At 32.6% G+C, this 26,807-nt stretch overlaps 1 protein-coding gene across 1 annotated transcript; it reads right to left on the bottom strand.

Annotated features, from left to right (window-relative positions):
- Positions 1 to 1,102: 1,102 nt before the first annotated feature.
- On the bottom strand, positions 1,103 to 21,249 carry LOC125074183 (alpha-1,3-mannosyl-glycoprotein 2-beta-N-acetylglucosaminyltransferase). Its single transcript, XM_047685428.1, has 9 exons — positions 20,669 to 21,249; positions 9,569 to 9,693; positions 6,046 to 6,259; positions 4,876 to 4,954; positions 4,241 to 4,390; positions 3,397 to 3,487; positions 3,186 to 3,290; positions 2,135 to 2,302; positions 1,103 to 1,316 (listed from the first exon to the last, which is right to left on the bottom strand). Exons 1-9 carry the CDS (start codon positions 20,952 to 20,954, stop codon positions 1,203 to 1,205), a joined length of 1,332 nt encoding a protein of 443 aa, XP_047541384.1. The 5' UTR covers positions 20,955 to 21,249; the 3' UTR covers positions 1,103 to 1,202.
- Positions 21,250 to 26,807: the final 5,558 nt, after the last annotated feature.

Here is a 26,807-nt window from a genome sequence, read left to right as displayed (position 1 = left end):
GCACTTTTAAACAAAAATTTTTATTGATTCAATACTAGAAACTCTATACGTTTAAACCAGTGCCTACAGAAAACAAAAAAAAAAAAAAAAATTGGCGCCATTGATATTTTTTTAATCCTAAAATGTTTCTTTGTATTTTTTCTAATATGTAAGTATAAAAGTAAAAAGTGAATATTAAATTTATATATTAAAAATAATGCGTTACTAAATTATTGCGAGGTTGGCAGGTAAGATATTATTTTAAAGGTTATGTTCATCAGTACGTGAATTGAATACGTTAGTTACATAAACTTACGTATAAGTGTGAAAAAAAAAGTGTCTAAACTCGACATCTTTGTTAATGTGTTTATTTTTAAGCTGTGATATTGATTGAATGAGATCAATATTATTAAAAAAAAAACCTGACAATATTTTATGATTTGTTTTTTACTTTAAATTGATTTATTATGTTCAGACTTAATGGACTTGTGTGAAAGCGATTTAAGCAAAAAAAATAATTAAAAAACATATTAATACATTTTACAAAATATCATTCATCATTTTACAATCAAATGTATTCCTTTGCAAAAGGTTCATGTGTAACTAAATTTCAGTTCAATCAATAACATACAATGATGTTTTAATTTACTCACACACACATGACATACACAATAACCGTATATTTGAATTAATTTATAGCCTATTCCAATCACAGGAATTCACCAACTAATTCGCTAATAGCTCTGATATATTATGCACTGCAAACGTTTCTTGTTTAATATATCTCTGTTCATGATACAACACTATTCCATTTAAATACTAAAATCCGCTTTAATATTACTTTCAAAGTTCTAAAAACTTCGTGACATTCAAAATGAAATTTATTCTAGTATACTGAATTTAATATTATTTAAAATCTCGACCAATGAAACATTGACGATTCAATGTGAAAATTGTTTATTTGCTTTTATTGGTCCCGTGATTGGAAACGGCTATAAATCTCATTGCTATATAGCCTACATTATTGCATTATAAATACATGTTCGGATTGTATATAGTACACACACATAGATTTATATTTAAATTAAACTAAAGAGAGAATATTAAATTAAAAAAAAAAACAACAAATAAAAAATTTAATGGGATTGAATTTTTTTTAATACTTTTATAACAGGATATTTAAAAAATAAATACATAGCAAAAAGGTTTTAATATAACATTTATTAGCCCCACGTCGGGTCATATTTGGTCCACTCGTAACTAGGAGCGAGGTAGACTCGGCGATTTCTTATAAAACACGTCACTATACCGCGGTACGCTGCTCTTGGGATACCACTCTGAAAGAATAATTAGACGATGAGACGACAATGAATTAAGGACTACTCGCGACTTTATTTAATAAGGCGGTTATTATATTGGCAAGAAAGTAATAATTATGTTATGTTATTTTAGTAACAACTTTTTTCTTCTTTTCATTTCGGACTTTGAGTTCTCCTATCAAAGTTGAAGATTTTTCATTGTTTTATTTATCAACGATAGTATACACATACATATCGGACCCTATTCTTAACAAAAAGTTAATACAACGCCCTTTGAGTATGCGAAATTTAAGTGACGTTTCAGTATTCGGCCGTTAGCGAGTTACATTGATATATATTAAAATAGGTAAGCAGACGAGCATATGGCCCACCTGATGGTAAGTGTTTAACTCTGCCCATAGACATTGGCGCTTTAAGAACTTTCTATGAAAGCCAATGCGCCACCAGCCACGGTCGCTAAGATGTTATGTCCTTTATGCCCGCTACACTGGCTCACTCACCCTTCAAACGGGAACACAACAATATTAAATATTCATGTTTGCCGGTCGAATATCTGATGATACTTAGACGGGCTTACAGAAAGCCTTGCCAAGTAACTTACCAAGATTATTTTGACTGGAACTCTCTATCACCAATCAAATTCAAACTACCATGGTTTAAGTGATTTCCTTGTATCAGAATTTTGATAACTGTATACAATTAAAAAAAAAAACAATTTTAAATAGTCGCTATTGTTAAAATCGCGAGTCGAATTTGTATTAAATTGGGATCAAGATCAGCTTGCAAAAAGAGCGTATACCCAAGGATAGGAAAGGTCTGGTTGACACTAAACTCACCCTAAAATCATCCATAAGGCCAAGCTTTTTAGCCGCACGTTGGTAAGTCTTCGCTGTGGAATATGACACACGGACGGCGGGTTCAGTTCCCGTGCTAGACATAACATCCTCAGCGGACACTTCCGGCAAGTTGTACACGAACGATGTCAAATTTTCATCGTACGTGTCCTGTAAGGTATACATAGTTTTTTTTATATTCAGAGATATAATCTATCTTTACTTTGTCCGAGGAGAAAGAGCTATATGCCTCTCTCTTGCACAATTGTATGATAATGGAAAGAAGAACTATCAGTGTGAGTGACCAAGATTAGTGGTGAGCGTGAACTTTAATGACTGCTGCGTTAGACTAGCTTAGAAGGCCGCAGATCTCGAGGTCATGGATCTTAAACTCCAATATTAATTAAATAACGTTTTAATACATATTTAATCTTAAATTATACAGTCGATTTACATTGATACGATATTAGGATCCTTTAAATATTAATTATTAAAGACAATGTCGGTTATCGTTTTTTGTAGTTACACCATTCTGCTCTTACTTATGTTTTCGGGTTATTCCATAAATAATCTGGCCCTGTCCCGCACTGATTTTTAGGGTGGTAGAGGAATTACATTACATTAGCAGCCTGTAAATTTCCCACTGCTGGGCTAAGGCCTCCTCTTCCTTTGAGGAGAAGGTTTAGAGCATATTCCACCACGCTGCTCCCATGCGGCTTGGGGGAATACACATATAGCAGAATTTCGTTGAAATTAGACACATGCAGGTTTCCTTACGATGTTTTCCTTTGCCGAGCACGAGATTTATTATAAACACAAATTAAGCACATGAAAATTCAGTGGTGCTTGTCTGGGTTCGAACCCGAAATCATCGGTTAAGATGCACGCGTTCTAACCACTGGGCCATCTCGGCTCTTGAGCAGAGGAATGGCGTACAATAAACTATAGTAAAATACAGTCGTACTAAAATGTACAGTAAGTTCGCTATGACATACTTGAACTTTCATTGGAATTTCTTATAGAATAAATACTACGTTAATTTATAAAAACATACCTTTATTAAATATGTGAGATTTAGTTTCGTAAATTCCACGAATTCCATGTTCAGCTGCATGTAACGCAAGTGCATGTCGAAGAAGAGTCCTTTACTAACGCCGATCTGAAAGATTTGTGTTAAGTAAAGTAACAGCATACCAATGTCCTACCGTTGGGCTAAGGGTTAGTCCCATATTGAAGACTTTCAGAGCTTAATACGACGTACATACCTTTCCGAAACTATATGTTCTCGAAATCTCAGGTCTTATACACGCTCGGCCGTCTGTGTTTTCTGGATCACGGAGCCAGTCGTCGAAAAATCTAGAAGTTGATGGAAAAAAATAACGTTGCCGGTTATATTCAAATCAAATTTGGAACATTACGTATCAAACGTTCTCGTAAGTTCCTATTGGAGTAAAATTAAGTTATTCTTTTTTTTATGGCATTGGTTGGCGGACGAGCATATAGGCCACCTGATGGTAAGTGGTCACCACTACTCATAGACAAAGGCGCTGTAAGAAATATTAACCATTCCTTACAACACCTATGCGCCACCAACCTCGGGAACTAAGATGTTATGTCCCTTGTGCCTGTGATTACACTGGCTCACTCACCCTTCTAACCGGAACTCAACAATACAGAGTACTGCTATTTGGCGGTAGAATATCTGATGAGTGGGTGCTACCTATCCAGACGGGCTTGCACAAAGCCCTACCACCAAGTATTATATATTCTTGTATAATGCATCTATACATTAAAAGTCACGAAGGCTTGGGTTTACTTTTTTGGCGTGAATTTTGGGTGCTTCGGACATACCATTTCTGAGTCAGATAATTTGTCGTTATTTGATATTTAATATGATTAATTTAAAGTAATTAATGTAATTGCTATTATAAAGTCAGATGGTTACTAGTATATTATTTTTTAAAAGTTCATTTTGACGTTTCCTTGGTAAAAATGTATTATACAACAGGGCTTAAGTGAATCGATATACAAAGGAAACCCCTGGAAAAACATAAATACAGAAACCCGATGGAAATAATAGAGAGAGTCACCAAATAAACTTGTACTCACGCTTGTGGCCACTTCGGTTCCAATTGGAGCCACGTATCCTTCCTGAGCAGCCATCCCAAGCCCGGGAAGAAGTCTGTCCTATGCAATAGTTCAGGTCTTGAGAGATCGATGTGTTCCTTCTTCCCATTGTCATTCCATGCAGATATGCACCTGGAATAAAATTATCATATGTTTTACAAAGAAATATATCCAAAAATTTATGTGCGAGAGATATCGTTTTAAAAAGACTACATGATGGGGCTTTCAAGTAGGAATACTTATTATTGTTACCAATGTTGGTGGCGCATTGGCGATATAAGGCATGGTTAATATTCCTTAGTACCAATGCCTATGGACGGCGGTGACCACTTACTATCAGGAGGCCAATCATCGAGTGTGCTCACACATTTAAAATATAAAAACAAAATCAACGACTTGTTCGTTATTGTTTGTGATAATTTAGTTCTACGACGTGGCGGTTGGGGCTCTGATAATAGTGAGAATATTATGAGAGTCTTAGAACTCTAGGGGGTGTTTAGTCAAACACCGATAGCTCTTTCTTTCATCAATGATTCGACATTTGAAAAAAGAATATAGCATTGTTTATAATCACCCTTTAAAAAACATTAAGAGTAAGACCGTATAAGACTACTTACCATATACTGGGATCCTTAAAAAGTAGCGGATACGTGCCTAGAAAATACTCGAAGAAGTCGGGGGAAATGTCTAGATCATCTGTAGAAAAATAACGTTTATAAATTGTCTTATAATTCTTTAATTGTCCAGATATTCTGTAAGAACAAAAAAAACTCGAAACTCGTCGTAAACTTAACTAACGATACTCATTAAAATATAATGTTACCGTTAGCTGGTTTTCACGATTGAGATACGAATTCTTATAAGATAGCTTTACTGAACATAAAACACGTCCATTCTAATAGAATTTGAAGAATGTTGAAGCCCAAACGGTGACGACGAACCTGGGACTTACACATCGCTAATGGGTTGTATACGTGAGGTCTTTTGAGTGATTCATTTAATAAAAAAAGGTAGGACTAACAATTCAGCATCGCTCTGTCAATAGGTTTAACTTTAGAATTTAATTATTGATAAAAGTTGATAAGCAGTTGTTTTGTTAAGCACTCTCTCTTTCTGACATCAATGACTTGACGTACGAAAGAAGAAGACCAAAAACTAATGTTGATACTTTCATGTGAAAAGAGTCAGTTAATATTAAGTCATTCGCCAGTCTTGGTCTGATGACAAAGTTTGATTAGACTATGACGTTCTCCCGTTGGGACGTAATATATCGTTCATCGTATCAAAGAACACAGGGTCTAATTCTACTAACACATAACGGATACGTTTGAGATTCTATTCCGATCAATCTTCGACCGACCCGGAACTCGATCTCTGTGTTAGTAGATTAGGAAAACAATTGAACGATAACCTTTCGGTTCGATTGCGATAAAGAGACAATTTTTTTAGTAGAATTGGTACATCTTAAGGATATAACAACACCAATGACATCTTTGTTTGATCGCACACCTTGGGAATGAGATGATCGCCTCCAGACTATCTCAAATAACGAAAGAAACATGTTTATTGTAAATGAAATAAATACTTGCAAAAATGAAATTAAAAAAAAAACCCGAGTTTCTTTCGCTTGTTCTTCTCATGTTCGAGGTGTTAATTTCCGAACCAGTGGTAGATATTTTTGACTATCAATAAGCAAGTGTAACACTTCCATATTGAACAAAGATTTTTGACCTTGATTAATATAAAGGGTTAAGCAAAATCTGTATTAAAAAAAAAAAAAAACTTACCTTCAACAATAATCACAGCCTCATGTTCCAAACCAACAAAAACATGGTTCAAAGCGAACCGGTAGTGTCTTGCTATTTTGTAATAGCCTTTAAATTTCACTTTCGCCCGCGGCAACGGTATCTCCGATAGATTCGGCTGCCTCACCACCGTGATACTTGGATCACTGTCGGTATAGGATTTGATCACGTGGTATGTTTCATTGTGACCACAGTCCTGGAAAATAATAAAATTTGTAACACGTCGAAACCATTGATAATAATGTCGATTCTAAGTTAATTAATCTCGGAACTCAGAAAGAATATTCACAGAATATTGTCACTGTTTTTAATTTTCCGCTTTTTATGAAAATCGATGATTACTTATTTTCAACTCGATTTTCAAAATTCAATTAAATTTCAAGTTCTTATCGAATTTCTCTGTTTCGATATCCTAAGAAGTCATTGACTAATTACCGCTTTTGTCAAATTACTTTTTTGTCCCATTTGCTGTCGAAACACTTGGCCCTTGGAGCAGTGGTGCAAAAAGCTTCATCAAAAATATAACACCTCGCCTTATTGCCTCCACTGGTGACAGGAGGGCTGGTTCGTTTTTAGCCTCGATTATCGGAATTGCGATTCAACGGGGAAAGGCAGCTAGCATTCTTGCCACCATTCCACGCGATCAAGATTTATACAGTAACTATTTTTAATTCATATTTGTATATATTTAAGCACTTGATGTTATCAATTCTTATGTTAATAAATCTTGTTAATTCAGTTTTAAATTACAGCTCGATGTACAGTCGTGTGTGAATATTTTGTCATACGATATCTCGATCGATTGAACGAATCAACCGATTGAGGTCCGCGACCTGACGCTCGCTTCATGGAGACTTAATCGGACAGACTGCGTTAACTCTCTATATCATTGCCGCTGGGTAGACACTCCGTTTTAATGACTAGACTCGCACTTGCTAGCAGGGGGGCCAGCAAGTGCGAGTAATTATTGTGAAGGACGCCCAGGTGTAAGGTGCCTGAGCTCGTGCGAGGGCTTAAGTTTAACTATTAATGATTTTAATGCTGACGCTTTGTCGAAACACAGTTTAAAGTACCATTTGCACAATGTTGTTTTAAAGAGTTTAGAGAGATATTTTATTAACAATAACAATATTACTTTTGCGTTATGACGTTATGACGTAAATTCAAATTTATTTTTTTCTTTATTTTTCAATTTAGGAATCAAACAACTGCGGTAAACGGTGGTAGATTTTTGACAATCAATAAGCAAGTGCAAACACTTCTATATTGAATAAAGATTTTTGACTTTGACTTTGACTTTGACTGCAGAATCCCTAAACAAATACATCACATGAAAACTATAGAATTTGATAGTTCCACATAAATATTTTACATAGACAGAAAAATGCGTATTAATTAAATATAAAAAATAAAGAAAATAATGTAAGAATTACATTAGAATAAATGATTATACCTTTAGTTGAAGTTGAAACTGACATGAAAAGTAAAAATGGCGACATTACTTATTACAATTATTATTACTATATTGCAAAATATGTATATGTATACAGATTTATATATTTGTCAGGTTCAAAGTACAATTGCAAATACCCTAAGCCTAAACTATCACAGCAAACAGATAACAAAAAAAAAACGACATAATAAGAATAATCAGAGCGTAAAAAATGACGAAACTACACTCATTATCTCGTTTCATTCGATCATTGAGCGAATAAAGAAAATTAAGATAATTATGTCATTTTGCGCGGTAAACGGTTACCGGCAGAAGCGTGTAATTTGAACTTTATTAAAAACAACAACGTAAACTAAAAATAGATAAAAAAAAAATTACTTAGTGGTCGTGTACGAGTACGTCTCAGTTGGTGCCAACCACTCAACATGTATCGGTATTTCTTAAACGGTACACCAGTACACTCTCAATTATCACTATATACACTACACTGATAACGTCTGATTAGACTAACTCTCATGTTTTTCAGAATAGTTTTTAGTCCAAAAAAGCATCGAAAAATTAATATAACCTAAAAATAAATAACATTTCTTACGTTGTCAACGGTACTAGGTGCCAGTGACGTCATACGGCGCTGAATTAGAAAAGACCTTATCGTCAGTCTTTGGAAAGGACAATGTATGATGCTTTCATGATAAATATTTTAAGTATTCCTTGTTATATTATAAAAATAACTATACTGTGCGTTTTCACTCATGACGAATGTTAAATTTTAACTTCAACTTTAAATCATTATAAATATATATATAGGATTTTTTTACGGCATTGGTTGGCCGACGAGCATATGGGCCACCTGATGGTAAGTGGTCACCACCGCCCATAGACAAAGGCGCTGTAAGAAGTATTAACCATTTCTTACCTTTGATTACACTGGCTCACTCACCCTTCTAACCGGAACACCACAATACAGAGTACTGTTATTTGGCGGTAGAATATCTGACGAGTGGGTGGTACCTACCCAGACGGGTACAAAGCCCTACCACCAAGTAAATAATCGATTTTGGCGAAAAAAAAAAAAAAAAAAAAAAAAAAAAAAAAAAAAAAAAAAAAAAAAAAAAAAAAAAAAAAAAAAAAAAAACACTAAACGGTACCTTAAAACACTTTACAATAATTCATTCTAATATGTAATAGTTAACCATTTTAAAGATTATCTTTGATAAACAGACAGACAAAAATAAAAAAAAATGTCTGTTACGGTTTTAGTAACCCGCAGCGCCTTATAAACTTAAAGAGAGCAGTTATTTTGTAAACACAGACATACTAACTACATTCTTATGTCGATAATATTTCATATCGGTACATAGAAGTATCATAACTTAAAAAAAAAAACACCGCTAATGGATGCGGGCGAATATATTCTATCACGTATGAGAAATTTTAAAATATATACATGTTTCAACTTTAAACTAACTTTAACGCGACGTGAACAGGATGGCAGATACGCCCCTTTAGATTTGTCATCAAATACGCAACGTATTTTACACGTGGAAGAGAATATTGCACGCACACCTAGAATCGTTCGTGTATATTTAATTCATTCATTCGCTTTAGCCGACCGTGTTCCTATAACCAAACTAACATTACTTTAGCAGGGTGCTAACTCTTAGTATCCATTATTAAAAAACAAAAATCGCGCCTGTGAGTTACCTAAAGTAACTGTAAATTTCTCACAGCTGGCCAAAAGTTCTCTCCCTCTGAGGAGAATATTTCGAGCTTACTTTACCACGCTACTCTCTAATGCACGATGTCTTCCTTCACCACCGACCACGAGATAATAAACTAATGATGCATATCGATAGACAATCTATTATCTATCGATAGAGGACTATCGATAGTATTGTCACGTGTCGATAGTATTGAACAAAATGATACTATCGATATCCTGAATAGTCAACCTCGAAATTTTTATACACATAAATTAAGCATATGAATTCAATGATGCTTGCCCCGGGTCTGAACTCAGAATCATCGGTAAATATTCACATCTCGACTAACCTGGCTTACTATAATGGGGAATGTCTCTTTATTCGGTCTAAATTTGACTAAATTGTCCAAGCACCTCTTCACGGTCACTCTGTCGCAGGCGATCACTAATATTGGCAATACGGGATTTTTGTAATCTGAAAAGAAAAAAAATAAGTTAATTACGAAAAGGTTCATACATAAAAATCCTGTTAACTATTTCTAATTTCGCATTTTATCGATAAACTTGTAAAATGTAAATTGAATCACCATAAGAATTTTAATCAAATATTTCAATTTTTTTTTTAAGCTTACTTTGGACGATATCATTTATTATCTATGGTTGATCAACACGTATTGCTTAACAAATAATTGAAAACATCGACATTCGCTTTGTACTAATCGTTAAGCAATAATTGTTCTTTCTGTCCAATTTAAATCGATTCAACATCGGTAACGAATAGTCACTTAATCGATTTCAAAACTAAAAATACTAATCAAACGTGTACATAGAGCAATTTTAAAAGCATTAAATTGTATTCGATTTGAATCTAATTTTGAAAAATACTTTCATTCATGTTTTAATAATAACAAAATCGATTTGTTAAGTTCACTATTCGCAATTTTTTATACAGAATATTATATTACATAGAATTTTTCAGACATCATCAAGTACTTTTACTTTAATTTACTCTGCAGTTACCGTTACATCTGTTGTACGTACCACAATAGTTTACGGTCACGATTGAACATGCGACTTCCTCCTTGCTAAGCATCTTATGACCATAGACAATTGTCAAGCGAAGATGTATTGAAGTCGTTTGTTAAATCGGTCATTGTTCTAAGACTTATCTTTAAAAACTGACAAAAACCCTTTAGAAATTAGTTAAATAATTGATCACTTAAAACATAAAAATGATTTAGGACTTTAGGACATTTTCCATTTGTTAGTCTGTTCACAAAGCATTCAAATTCAGAAATCTTTATTCAACATAGTATCATTACACTTTCTAGTCGATTTTCTAAATTATACCACCGGTTCGGAAAAAAACATCTCAGTCCTTAGAAAAACCGACGAAAAACTCATCAGGATCTTTGCTGTCAGAACTGTACGTTTACAATGATAAGTTGGTTTTATAGTTAGTTTGTAACATTAGATGTATATGCTTAAGTTATTTTTACTAATATTATGAATGCGAAAGTACGTCTGTCTGTTACGTTTTCACGAACAAACCACTGAAATTTGAAAGAATATTTTCTCCACCAAATAATTGTAAAGATATATCCGCGAGCAAAAATGTCTAAAATCAAAATATATTCAAGTAGGCTTTCACAAGCACTTTTGAATCTTCATTTTTCAAAACTATACTAATTGAAGCTACCATCGGTTAGTTCTTATACTGGGGAACCTAGAACGTGTCCTAACTACTAATATATAGGTAAGTAACCCAATAAATTATATGCTATCTATTTTCGGAGAATAATTATAATCATCAATGTGGCTAATAAGCCGTTCAATAGAATGGACTATATAAGCTTATGCAACATTATCATAGTATTGATACTCTGATAAGATAAAGTAATCGTAGTTAAACACTCTTTACTTCACCTATTAAAAAAAAAACATTTATACGGACACTTTATAATTTATTGAAAGATATATAATTAAAGATAACCAATAAATTTACACTATATTGGCTTGGCTGTGCAACATCCGAGAATGTCGATCTCTTTCGCCTCGCGAAGAACAAGAAGGAGTATTCAAAGCTGTCTGCCAACCTCCGCTAGTCGGAGTGGCACTCGAAGAAGAAGAATAAATTTACTCTATATACTTCTATGTTCGCCTGTTGCGAATCATGCAACTTTTGTGTAGCAAAAATGTAATTTTTAGTTTAAAGTTTGGGTGCAATAAAGAGTTAATAAATAAATAAGTAAATAAATTAATAGAATAACTAAGTACATAATTTGTAGTACCAGTTTTAAACCGTGGCTTCGGTCGCGTGTTTTGCTGGTGTTAGTTAAATTTAATTTACTTAGATTCATTTACTTGGTGGTAGCGCTTGGTGGAAGTACGTCTGGGTAGGTACCACCCATCAGATACATATTCTACCGCGAATCGGCAACACTTAGTATTTTTATGTTCCGGTTTGAAGGGTGTTTCAGTTCTAAGGTTGGTGGCGCATTAGCGATGTAAGGTATGTTTATATATTGTGTATGTTTATGGGCGGTGATGATTAATTGCCATCAGGTGGCCCATCCACCTGTCCACCTACCTATCATATAAAATATCTTTGTTGTTCTACCAAACATCCATTCGTTCAAATTTTCTCACTTATAATATTAGATAATTTTTACTCGTCCGGTTATCGAATTTATTGTACGCCGTGACGAAAGCCATATGTTAAACGTATCAGGTGGACAAACTAAACCCAGATAAAATTAACAAATACCTCTAGCGATAAACGGCTTCATTTTATACAAAACATTCATTGCAGCTTATCGATTTAATCATCGATATAAAACAAATTCGTAGATACATAAAAACAAAAGACACTCATTGATTTTGAGTTTACTAGTTTAAATAATTTACCTTAAAAATTAAAAATACGACTGCCGAATTAATGGATAAATTAATTTATAGGCGCTGACACTCAGGATGATGTTGTACCACGTCCAAAATTATCCAAGCCGTAGCTGTTTTGGAAAATAATAATAATTGAAATTGATATGTACTATTTTTATCGAAATCCAGTTCTGACAATGCTCCATGAGGAATTGAGGAAAGTCCTCAATAAATATAGGGTATACATGAGTATTTTCAGCAATAAATTAAGCATTCGGATTCAGAAAGTATCATTTCTTTATACTTAGCACTCTGAATGATTACTTTTAGAAACATTATGTGATATTTAAATAAAACCTCGATGGAAATAAATGAGGCATATTGCACGATACACTAGCACAGTACTGGCGAATAGATGATTTATTAGCGAACAAGCTGCTTGTCCCGAATTTGCCCTTACAGATTCTCCAATACACAATTTTTGCGATACTTTAACTGTTTACAAAAAGGAATAATTTGCCCCGTTTTTACAACATTTCGCATTGATACTCCGCTCCTATTGGTCGTAACGTGATATACAGCCAATAGCCATTCTCGATAAGTGTATATAACATTGAAAGAATTTTGAAAATGGGACCAGTATATCTTGAGATTAGCGCGTTTAATCAAACGAAAAAACTCTTTATAATAATAGTATAGATGCATATGGATGAAAATTAAAAGATATTTGCGAAGGATTTCACATAAATCTTATAAAATTTCTTATTAAGAGCGTAGTTTGTAAGCGTGGGAATTTATTTTAGAACACACACATAGATACTTTCCAATAATACAGTTGCATTATGCAGTGTACCGTACGCATCCCCGGAGACAATTAGTTGCTTGTTTTAGGTGCAACAAATAAATTAAATTTTCATTGCGCGTTCATAACGTAGGATTTATTAAAATACATTTAATTACGAGTAATGTATTAGCTATAAGGTTGTCACTCGCAAACACAATTATAAATTATTTGTTAGCATAGGGTGCGGTCAGAGTGCTTTAAGATGCTTAATATACATTATGATTTTTATTGTTTCAACCGCATTCGTCTAATTAAATAATTAATATTTTCTGGATATTTTAAGGTTGGTAGGTATACCGAATTAGGGCGTAAAGTACATAAATTTTATAAATAAAAATAGTTAAATATTAATCAAATAATTTTTTAACTAACAAAAAACTAAAAACAAAATACTTTTTCTTGGTTGAACAAGTCTTTATTAAAAAAAAAAAATTTATGAAATAATTCAATTAAAATTATTTTATATTACACGAAAATTAGGGGGGTGGGCCGTTGACGGTATCTGGTCATGAAAGGTACTAAGTCTAGCATCAATACACAGAGGAATGTATATCAACCGTTTTTTCTTAGCAATATTTTAATAAAGCCTTTAAATAATAATTAGAAATTAACCAGACGAACTAAACGACATGAGTAATGGTATGAGTTGGCGTTTGTTTTAAATTTCGAATTTAGAGAAAAAAATAAGCAGGATAGTGCAAACATTAAATTACATTCAGGTATATTCAGGTTCATCCTTAACATTTTGTACTTTTAATTCGACATTAGGGGAAAGAGGTTACCCTTCGTACACTTTTTAGATTTGATTTTCTTACTATGTGATTAATTGTCGTATTTACCTAGTTTATGTACTTAAGTGTAACAAAGATATTATAGTTTGTTACAAAAAAGTCCAAAACTATTATAAAAAGAAAAAATTAACAATTGCATCAAACGACTCTCGCGCCCCACCCTTATGCTAACTTATCTATGTGTGCGTAGACGTTTCGCAAAATTATAAGACTCGGCTCGAAATAAAAACTGACGTGCTCTCACCTTGAGCTCTGGGGAGGGACTGAAAAATTATTGACAGAAATGTCGAATAATAAGTCAAAACCGTCAAATTATTTTCTCCATACTAAAAAGTATGGACGACGAATGCCAAAAAGTAAGCAATATTTAAATAAAAATTACTATAAAATTGTTTGATATAATAGAAATTAAACATGGTGAATTTATTATTTACACTTTTGGGTCCCCATTTAACAAAAAAAACATGTATAAACTAGCCGCTAAATAGCTTACAAAATGTTGATAGAAAAGGTCGATTTCAGTATTTGGAGTGATGTTGACGATGAATTTACTAAGTTATTGATATATATTTTATAAATATGATCCGGTGAAACTTGTGATATATCTATTCAGATACTGAATATATTTTTTTATCCATAATCAATGCTCCAGTTTTAAGATATTTTGAAAATAGTAAGCGCTATTTTAGCGTTCCGCAAGGACTGTCCTCTTAATTGCTAAATGTTTCCACTGTTTTCATAAAAAAAACTCCTTCGATCGTGTTGAATCTTTGGTGAGGGTCCTCCTCAATTCGCGAAGGTTACTGGCCCAAAAAAAATATGTTTTTTGTATGTTTGCCTTAAAATATTAACGTTTTAGACACAAAAATCTGTATAGCGGATGTATAGAAATTGATGTTAGTATATCAGTTTGTGATAACACTTCGGCTATCTTTGACGGTTTACTATGAAAATTGGCATACATTTATGTATTTTTTTTCCATAAAGGAGGGGGTATCCAGTTTCCATGTTGTCGCTGCGCATCAAAACGTTCAACCGACCGCCAATAAAATTGGTAATAATTGCTTCCGACGATTTACGAACAATTATATCTTTTGTATCCAAATATCATCTGGACTTCCAGACAGTAGCAACATTGCCTTTAAAAAAATCTTAGATCATAGAATTTCTTAGTGAGTGTTTACGTCACCAAAGGAGTGACTTTGCTAAATTCCAACGGACCTATAGTTCTATCATGTCATGGCTTGGTAACAATCACAATAGCCTTAATATACATACATATACATAACATCTTTAACATATAATAACCAAGGCTGATAATACATATATTTCTATGTTTATGAATATAATTAACATTTTGTTATGCAAATATTTTTGGCTTTCATTAATAAGCCACACCGTTACGAAGCAAATGAGCCCGCATTATTAAATACCTAAATACCTTTTCTGTAGAGCTATTCTGTAATTCGTTCTAACTTGAATCTCACCGCAAAACACGCTGATGAAATGTCAAATGGTGATATGTGATTTTGACTAAAATCATTATCATATTTACCTTATTCATACGATTTCCTTATATAAATAACATGAAACCCGTCCCGGCTTCGCACGTTTTAAAATAAAGTTATAGAATAGGGTACCTATACAAAACGTTTATTTTCGATCGAAGAATTTTTTTTTTTTCTAATTTCCAATACTACAAATACTCCTTACTAATATTATTTAAAAAAAAATATTTTAAATAATATTAAAATTTATAATAAATTTATTATTTAAAATTTAAAATATTTTTTTAATATTATGCGAAAGTAAATCTGTCTGTCTGTATATTGCTCTTTCACGGTCAAACCACTGAGCGGATTACGATGAAGTTTGTTATGAAGCAAATTTGAACTCCAAGGAAGAACACACGCTACTCTTTTATGCCTAAAAATTGCTTAAATAAACCAAAGCCGAGGCCGAAAATACACGCACTCACGTTTACGCAGTTCACATCAGAAAACCAAACAGTTGAATTATTTTTTTTCTAAAATCTTCAACAAACATCGTCACGATTCGGCCAATCCACACAATTCCGTTCATAGGTGAAAACCGTACGATAATTCATTCGGTAGTTTTTGAATTCAACGCGTTCAGACAGACAGACGTGGACTTTGTTTTATAACATATAGTGCTTAGATTATATTTATATATCTAGATAGTGTGTCATACTACAAAATAACTAAAACAAATGAGGCAACTTTATTATCTTGGTGTGCGTGACAGCTTGACACTCGCCAAACGTCACTACTTTACTGGTGTGCGAGTACTTAGTAGCCAACAGTTGGACACATTTTTCTTCGACGCGTTCTCTTCATTGACAGCCTATCCAGATATAAATGATCTAAGAAATAGTGTAAATATATACATTATATTTAGAAGAGATCGCGATGTAGCGGTAAGGTAAAACTTTTAGTTTTACCAAATTACAATTTTGGCGACCTTTACCTTTAGGCTGTAAGCATGTTTCTTTTTCTCTTTAAGTTTAAAGTATGAAGAAAAAAATCTTGATTATTTGTCAAAATGTTAGTCTACTATGTTAATATGTTATAGTGTGCGTGAGATACTGATGTAAGAATATGTGGGCAATAAAAATATAAATAAGATTAAATTTGTTAATGAACGCTGATAATTTAACGATGAGGGGGGCGGGTCAATGGAAGTTGGAAAAAGATAAACAAACCTTAGATTTACGTATATAATGCGATTTGATAACTCGGCTATGTTGTGCATTACTAAGAATTTATGATAAATATATATTTATTTATAGTACAACACTATTGCACTTAACTACTTATTTTCACTTTAATTTTACTTTAAAAATTGTGATAACACTTTCGTCGACGTTCAAAACGTCATTTATTCGCAAATCCACAGTGAATATAATAGACTAATCAAGGTCACGTCCAATGATATCGCGTCAATTTGCTGTCAAATGTTGTTAATTCGGCTTTTCTCCTGTTATGGTTGAAATAGAATACATATAACGCAGAGATTCAATACTCGCTGCACTGTACTGACTTCCAAAAAAACCTCAGATATTTATCAGTTAACACCGTAACTGGAACGGAACATATAAATTCACACGCGACATATAATTGATAATGTAAATATATAAGTCGTCGAACTTTATGTTTACATAACTGTTGATATTTATACGTTATCTATTTTACAAGATTTTTTTTATGTGTAGCATCTATTGGGGCGCCTTGGGGGTAAGACCTAATCGTATACCGTGTAAAAGAGATAATCCTCTCTTTTGTCATCAACATACAACCCCCCCCACCTTTACCCCACACAATAGTACTTTGCATTATAACGAGTACGTACATACATCAACAGTCTGTAAATTTCCCACTGCAGGGCTAAGGCCTCCTTTCCCTTTGAGGACAAGGTTTTGCAGTATATTCCACCACGCTTCAATGCGGGTTGTTGGATACACATGTGACAGATTTTCGGATTTTCGCAACCATCGGTTAAGATGCACGCGTTCTAACCACTGGGCTAACATCGTTAACAACGCTAACAACGTTGTACAAGTATATTTCTTTTAAAATTGAAAAAAAATCTTCATGATTTAAGACGCACGGAGCGAAAATAAACGCAAATTAAAAACATGAAAGCAAATATGTGAAATTCGACATCATATATTAAAACACCTCTCTTTTCTTCGGTGGAGTATTACCAGCGGAAAAAAGACACGCCTACATTAACAACGTATTTGTATAGCACACGTACACGTACACGTACCCTATCACGTGGCGCTGATTTATCTGTGGTTTATCTCGCTATCGGATATCAATGAACACGTATATCTATACATGTTGATTGATATATACTAATATTATGAATGCGGACGTAACTCTGTCTGTCTGTGTTACACCTTTCAAGGCTAAACCATAGAATGAAACTTGATGAAATTTGGTACGAACGAAGTTTAAGCTTATGGACGGACACAACCTACTTTAAAGGATTCTTTTGTATACAAAGTTCTTCAAACATTTGCATCAAAAATTTACTTGGATCATTTTATTATGTAAATATATCGTGAGTTCGTAATGTTGTTTCAAAAATACAAGATTTTTTATGTATAAAATGAAATTTTCCGTCAATTATTTTTAATATTTTATTGCTTAAGACGAGCAATTGGGCCACTTGTTGGTAAGTGATCATAATCACCCATAGACACAGGAGTTTTAAGAAATATTAACCATTCCTGACATTGCCAATGTCAAGAATCGCTTGGGAGTTAAGATGTTGTGCGTTTTACACGTTTCAAACCGGAAGACCGTTTATACCGTTTTTGAATTACGATTGTCCGTGTTGCACTTTTGCACAGCCTTTCGGTGCCGGTGGAAATATAATCCTATCCCGCTCATATGAAGAGTCGAGACATACCAAGAACTTTGACATTGAATTGACGCGATATCATTGGTCGAGATCTTGAACAACGCATCTATTATGGGATTTGGATAATATGGCGTTTTAAATGACAGCGTATTTGGTACCGGAACATTGATTTTTTTTTTAAATTGTCCGTGTTGAGTATGAGTCTACTCCACCTGATTGACAGTGGAAGTGGAGTCCAAACGCGAAGACGACCAGTACAGTCAGCAAGGACGAGCTGCACTAGTCACCCTCGCCAAGCCGGCCGGCAAGATGCCTCTTCACGCCTCGTTTGAAGGGACCCAGATTATAAGAATGAATGTAGAATTAAAGCGTTTAAAAGTGGAATTTTATTGAATTATAAATATACATGAATCGAGGATTGCTTTTAGAGCATAATTTAGCAGAGCTATTAGCAAATCGAATGCAATATGTAAATTTAAAGTTTGTTTAACTCGACTCATTCTTCGATCCAAATAAAATATATTGTGAAATTTATTTTTTTATTTTAACATAAAACAGTCTGTCGACCGTCGATGTTATTTATATACAGCGTGAATCTACTTAGCAGAAATTGTTTTTTTCGATTTGAAAACATCAACACCTTGCAATTACGATAATATCCGTTGGTTTACGTTCACAAATTCCGCGTAAAATATACATACAAATTTCTGAGAAACTGTATACGAAAACATGCATATTAAAATCTAACATTAATCTTTAATTGTTTATAGAAGACGAGGCGAGAAAATCTAGAAATAATACAAAAAAAAAACGTGTCACCTCAGTGATGGAAATGTTAAGACAATTCCTTATCTGTGATAACTAATTAAAATTGATGAGTTTGACGAATACATTTTTAAGGTTTCACACTTAAAAGGCGTAAATTTGTAGAAACCTAACAATTCATTAGAAGCATTCACGAAGTTTGTTTTGAAAGTTAAGTGTATTTTATATTAAAATTATCACAGTATATTATCATCCTTAACAAGTATATAAAACTTGATAAATACATCAATTATAGAGTATTTTGTTGAACACCTTTAATTTAACTACAGATTAAGATTGATTAAATCCTTTTTTGTAAACAGTAAATTTAGTGAGAAATACTTGGGAGTACATGTAACTTCACGACCCACAGGAATTAACAATCAAACATCAACTTATTGTTCATATCAATTGATTTATTTATAATTGAAATAAATTGTATTTTAATTTTTAATGTGTCAAATATGTAAAGGCAAAAGTTAAACAAAAAGCCAGACTCTGAACTAAATAAGCCTGAATTGATATCCAGGTCAATTTGATTAAAACTAGATATCTCTCATACAGCTAAACATGACTTTCATGACAATTGTTTGATTGTATTATACTCATAAAAAGCCCGATAAATGTTGGACCGACCCAAAACATTTAATAATAATACAATAATTTATCTATTGTGTCTAGTATCCAAGTGTACTGTCACTGAAAGCAACTAACACTTAATATGCCAAACATCTCAAATTGTAGCTTTTTTTATATATCTTTTCAGGCAGGACTCATATCTACTTGATGTAAGTGATATTGGACTCCAAATGTGAAGACGGTCAGTACAGTCAGGTAGAATGAACTGCACTGCCTCGCAAGATACCTCTTTTGTGCCTCATTTGTTATGCTTTCAAGTATAAATATGACTACTATGTAGCATACATAAGGTTTTTAAGCCTTTAACCTACAGCCACCTATCATGCGACAAAACCGAATATAGAATTAAAAGTTTTACTAGTTTCTATACAATGATTCATGCAGTAAGAGAAACGTTAGCGTTTTGGTATCGAATATTCAATGTCGAAACATCAAACTTACTGAATGTTGGACATCGATAGATAGTCATCGGTTTTAATCATCGGAAATAAGACCTTAAAATATCTCCGACATCTGAATCAATTGCTCAGTAGTAGTTATAGTTCGAGTATAACAGTTTTTGTATATTCTCTTTCATGGTATATTTACGACTTACATTGAATAGCAGCTCTATTAACTGCCAGTGGGTGGACGGTGAAGGCATCAAGCAATCATTAATTATTTTATCACTTTGGCAGTTTAAATGAGTCAGTTGATATAATAATAGACGAGGAATATAACATATAACAAGGAATATTGTAGTTATATATTCTGTGGAAATGTATCACAATATAACTTATGACTATATATATATTAAGCCTGTACTCTGGATAAGGAAATAGGAATTATATATACAGGATTGAAAGGAAAGACTGTTTTTTTTTATTATTTAAATCTATGTTAATTTATGCAACTGAGAATTTATTAATACCAGTCAATAGGTTATATGTAATATATTAATAATAAATAGTATATAAAATTTACTTCCCAGACTAAAGTGGGAGAGGACTGAAAGATGACATTTATTGAATTGACCTTTGACAAGTGATAATATTAAAAAATAAATACATACTAACAATATGTGAATGATTATATGTAATAAGTATACATATAAAATAACTTACTCTGGTTAGTATCAACTTCATTCCAAGCTGGCTGAGAGTTCTTAGCGCTCTCATCATTCTTTTCTTCAGTCTTTTTTAAATGCAACCTAACTTTTTGTAACAAGCTATAACTATCTGTTAGCTGATTTTGCATTTTGTGTTGCAATCTGTCTATTTCCATCTCTATTTCGGACACGCTGCTCCTCGGTTTGTAAACGGGACTGTACGACGATGAATAAGACACGACTAGCCATATTAATGAGAAACAACCAAAAAATATTATAAATTTACGTAAATTCACTCGCATCGTGCACGTTATATATTATGTTATATCAAAACATCGTTAAATCTTTCACCATAACACTTTTTTATGAATTGTGATAAACTATAAAATAACAAATATCAAAATAATTGCATATTTAATTACGTTGCAAAACATTGTTATTTAATGAAACTATTTTTTATCACTACGATAAAAAGTATCAGTATGTAGTGAACATATTGTTTGTTAGAAATATAATTAAATTTTTAATGTTTTAAATAGGTTTATAGTTTATTTATCGAAGTGTCGTAGAGATATACAACTTCAGACAATATTTCGTCGGCAACTGATTACTGAACTGACACAGTTTGACGTTGACATAAAGTGTTGTCAAGACAAAAATAATGTAGAAAAAATAATAAAATACTCACATTTTCCATAATTTTCTAAGAAAAGGAGTATATTAAAATCTATAAAATCATAATATATTTCAAAATATTAAAACACAATGGAGTAAATTAATTATATTTCAAAAAAGAGCTTCAACAAAATATAAATCTTTACAAATTGTTTCATATGATTGATATGTTAAGCTGGCAACCATTATGGTATTGACAATCAAGTAGCTGAGAACTGATGACATGGAATGATAAGTGTGGCCCTCATAGAATTCTGAGTGGCCAGATACCAAAACCTTAAATTGCATAATTTTAAATTTTAAATTAAAAGTCAATATAAGAGTTTAAAAAAATCTGTTTTATTGTATATAACAAGAAAAATTTAAAAGTCATTCTGAGAACTGGACCTCTAATTTTTTTGATTTTGTATAGTTTTATAATTATGTATTCAGTAAAATTCGAAAATAATTTTACGATTTTTTAGTATTAACTACAAATTAAATACAATTTTTACTTATTTAATGCAAAAGGTTATATTTCACGGTTCCTTATAGTATAAGGCCTAGAACTAATTTGAGGTAATAATTATTAATCTTGAAATTAATATTAACGGATATAGCAAAAGTAAAGTAAAAAGTAAAAGCAGTTGACTTCATCAGCCATAAATAAATTAAAAAAAATAATTAAATGGAGCTTCGAGTTCGATAGCATTCTCGTTGAAATGTTGCTTACTCGTGAGCATAATAATTCCGATTTCTGACAAATACAAGGTCCATTATAATTGAGATTAGTCATTGTTGCTGCACTAAATATACGTTAGATTTGTTTATGTGTGTAATTTCTTTGCATGGTATTCCTTTACTTTGTACCACATTTCATTTGTATTTCTAAAAGAAAAAATACAGTTTTTGTGTATTCATAACATATTCTAGTTATTGGGTAAAGGTTTGTTAAAGGTTTCTGGTATTTATCGTAAATGCCCGCTGCGGGCGTAAAGCGTACTCTCTGTTTTGAGGATAACGTCTGGAGCATACTCTAACAAGTTGCTCCAATATATACACATGGCATATTTCACTCCACTCATGCTTGTTTCCTCATGATGTTTCCTTGCTGTGCCGAGCATGAGAAGTTTTTTTTTTATAAAATAAAGCAGCGGTTTCCTTCTTCTACCCACTGGATCATCACGGGTATGATTTGCCGCAAAATATTCTTCAAAAGTATACCAATTGGCAAATCTCAATATTTCGAAGTATATAAAACCCAATGGTTGGTAAGCTCACTACCCAAATACTTCAAATGGCTTCTACAGCCATAAATTTTTAAAGGACTTCCGTAATCATATCTGCATTTGTTAAAATATAAAAGGCGAAGAGAAGCCAAAAGGTAACGGAAGTAGAGGAACGAAGACGCGAAGCTAAGTGAACAATTTATGTCGTAATACAGACATTAACACATCCCGGCACAGCTACAAATACCACCATACCATTGAAAAACAACGTTGGGATTTGGAATCCAATTTTGGAAGCTGAATTGTACATCTATTTGGAATACGATTGCAGTCACGGTGGGTTTAATCATTTTTCTCTTCGCTTAACTTATTATTAAGTATGATTTTTTGTCTATTTTTACTTCCCTACTTCTAAAGGACAAAAGAAAATTTTACAAGATCATTTCGTTGTTCCTCTCTGTATGTATGAGTCTGAGAGTTGAAATTAATACAAAATACTGAGTCAGCTGTTCCTGTCACAAAATCAAACCTCCAACGTCTACGCAATCGGTAAATATAGCCGCTTGTGTCGCAAATTCGGAAAGGGAATCAAAACCTATAGATAAAATAAATATTAAATAAATATTGGACAACATCACATACATTACTCTGATCCCAATGTACGCTAAAGCACTTGTGTTATGGAAACCAGAAGTAACGACGGTACCACAAACACCCAGACCCAAGAAAACATAGAAAAGTAATGAACTTTTTCTACATCGACTCGGCCGGGAATCGAACCCGAGACCTCGGAGTGGTGTACCCGTGAAAACCGGTGTACACACTACCCGGCCACGGAGGTCGTCATAGATACTTCCTTTTAACCGCTGGATTGCGGTAAACCTTTTAAATACTAAGAGGAGCATAACTGTTAAAAATTGTGTGTAAGTAGAAACTAAACAAAAATAATTAAAGTCAATACAATCTATATCAAGAAATATATGTATATTTTCAAATAATGTATAAAATAAACAAAAAAAACAATCAGTGTGGGTCACGTCTGTCAAGAAGGACGAAGAGCTCCAACGGAAGCGTAGATCTGCCGATGTTAAGTAAATAAGAAAAATTTTAAGCCGCCACAGCTATTTAAAATCAAAAAGCGAATAAAAGCACGGGCACGGTCTCACGAAGATGAAGAGTAACGTAAAAAAAGGCTCTTAGATTATTATATACAAATTATTTTGTTTCGATTGGTGCGATTATTTAATAAAACTTGGTGGTAGGGCTTTGTGCAAGCCCGTCTGGATAGGTAACACCCAGGTAACAGATATTGTTGTGTTCCGATTAGAAGGGTGATTGAGCCAGTGTAATCACAGGCACAAGGGACATAACATCTTAGTTCCCAAGGTTAATATTTCTTACAGCGCCTTTGTCTATGGGCGGTGGTGACCACTTACCATTAGGTGGCCATATGCTCGTCCGCCAACCAATGTCATAAAAAAATAATAATAATATTATCTTATTTTATTTTAATATTGGCATTACTTATAAACGGTGAAATGCAATATCTGATATTATTTTAATATTGGCATTACTAATAAACGGTAAAATGTTATATATACATATTAACTTGATGCTTTGTACCAATAATTCATCAAACTCAAACTTAAACTCAATGTAGAAGAATTACACTTACTTATTGTTTGTCAAATTAAACACTGACCTGAGGATAACCGGCGAAAGAAACTCAGCGGGTCTTGGGTATTATTAACAAACATTAAATTATAAACTCACTAATTGTATAAGAACTTATCGCACACAAGCGTTTTTTAATTATTATTTTTTAATTTAGTAACAGATGCATTGTTTGTTCCTTGTACCAATGCTATGATCACATGTATGATGTATCAAGTTAACTCATAAAATCATTAACATTTTTTCCGTGCATACATAACATTGCAGAATATATATTGAGAAGCAACAGTCAATATCTTGATTTCTTCAAATGGATACCTCAATGATTCTTTAGGTCCTGTTTATAGATTGCGCGAATAGTCCTTTTCTGCAGTACCTACAAATATAGTATGGTTAGCGGCTGCGTTACCCCAAAGCAAAATACCGTAAGACATTATACTGTGAAAGTAACTGAAATATACTAAGCGAGCAGTATCGACATCGGTAAATAATCTATTCTCACCGATCCGTTAATATGGGGGAACAATAAGGCCAAGAAATTCAGCTGACCCAACAGGAACCATCGATACCGACATCCCCATTAATAAGTAAATCAGCTTTTACATTTTACAATTTTTGTTTTTTTAATATTTAGCCTAAGATTATTACCTAAGCCAGTCTACTTTATCAAAGATAGCATAGTTTACATCGTCATACTTTACATATAAATTTGTCGAATCATGGCTCCACCTCGAAAGTGCACCAAATTTTCTTTTATCGTTCTTTACCATTTTAGTATTTTTTGTATTTAATATCCTAAGTAAAGTCCTAAAAAAAGTAATTGTCACTTTTTTTTTAAGGGGTTAGGTTTTCACTAGACTTAGGTACTTACCGTACATGGATGCTTCCACGGGGTCCAAAGCCATGCTCCTCTTTAATATTACTTAGGATACTAAATACTACTGGTAAAGATAGATAGAAAAAAATTTGGAGCACTTTCGAGGTGAAGCTGTGATTCGACAATTTTATAAAAATTGATTTAAAAAATAAATAAATTAAACATTATCCTACATATTTCGATAACGTATAACTATTAAAATAAAATAAATAAAATATCATTATATGGAGTTAATTGATTTATTATTGGTGTCTAATTAGGACGGATATTCATAAGCTATTAATTTAAATTGATTTAAAAAAAATATACGTTTTAGGCAAAACGGCGCCATGCCGTGCCGTGCATAAAAAAAAAAAACAAAATAGTGCGGCCTCTACACGTGTAAATTATTGCATCCATCCGCGCATACCGAAGCAATTTGATGAGTTCAAAGTTTGCGTGCCAAAGTAAAATATGCGGAAACGATGTGGATATGACAAAATTTAATATTTTTAGGGATCTGCGTGGAATTAATAAATCCAATTATTTTACGTATTTATTTATTATAATCGTAGCACAGAATGTAAAGCATGCAATTACGGTCTTATTGCTAAAGCGATCTCTTCCAGGCAACCTTTGTGACAAAAGCTTACCTAAACATTAGAAATTAGTGCTAGCATAAATGATAAAAATAATAAGCAACATAACATAGGAAATAATTAAATGAAATACGTATTCATTTTTAATATAATTAATTAAAATGATATTACAATGTTAATAATTTACAAATAAATAAATTAAAAATTTCAGAAATAACATTGTAAATACCAATATCTTAATTAAATAAATGATACATCTAGAAAAACACAGCTAAATATAACTCTTATAAAAAAATATTTCGACTCACGCTTAGCCAAACTTTACACGAACCGAACGCATCAATCTTAGTGTAAAAAAAAAGAAAAAAAAAATAAGCGCCACAGAGCGGCTTAATTATGACAAAATATGTCGGTAATTTAGAAAGGCGACAGTCTTGTGTTTTTATATGTTATTTATTGATTTCTCTATTAAAAACGGCGTCATTTCAAATGTTATTATATTTTGGGGATGTTACAGTTTCAATGGGGTGACGTATTTTTGTTTTCTTAATTAATATAGATTTATATTTCCTGAATGATTTAGACGTAAATATATTTTTGTTTGTATTGATTTAAAGTACGAGAATTTTAGGTAGTTATGATACCAGAAAATAACGGATATCCGAAACAAAAATCTGTCCTCAACTGTATCTAAAACCGATAAAAAAATATTTATTAATTTGGTTTTTTCATATCTGGTGTTAGATTTAGATAAAAAGAACTTTTGTTGTTATTTTTTTTGTGATTATACTTATAACTTAACAATAGCCTCCAATTAAATTTAAATTAACATACTTATATTTGATTTATTTTCTCTATTTTTAGCATTAGCATTAGCAGCCTGCAAATTTTTCCACTGCTGGGCCTCTTCTCCTTTTTTCATCGCCGAGTACGAGATGAATTATAAACACAAATTAAGCACATGAAAATTCAGTGGTGCCTGCCTGGGATTTAACCCAAAATCATCGGTTAAGATGCACGCGTTCTAACCACTGGACCATCTCGGCTCATCTGGCTTTTTCTCTTACAATTCCTAAATAATCTCATATCCTGAAACTATCTGCAACAATCGACTAATAGGAAATAAATCCGTATTGTGTAAAA

Source organism: Vanessa atalanta, chromosome 27 (genome assembly GCF_905147765.1).
Source record: "Vanessa atalanta chromosome 27, ilVanAtal1.2, whole genome shotgun sequence".
Classification (NCBI taxonomy): Eukaryota; Metazoa; Arthropoda; class Insecta; order Lepidoptera; family Nymphalidae; genus Vanessa; species Vanessa atalanta.
This window is presented reverse-complemented; position numbering and strand designations above follow the sequence as displayed.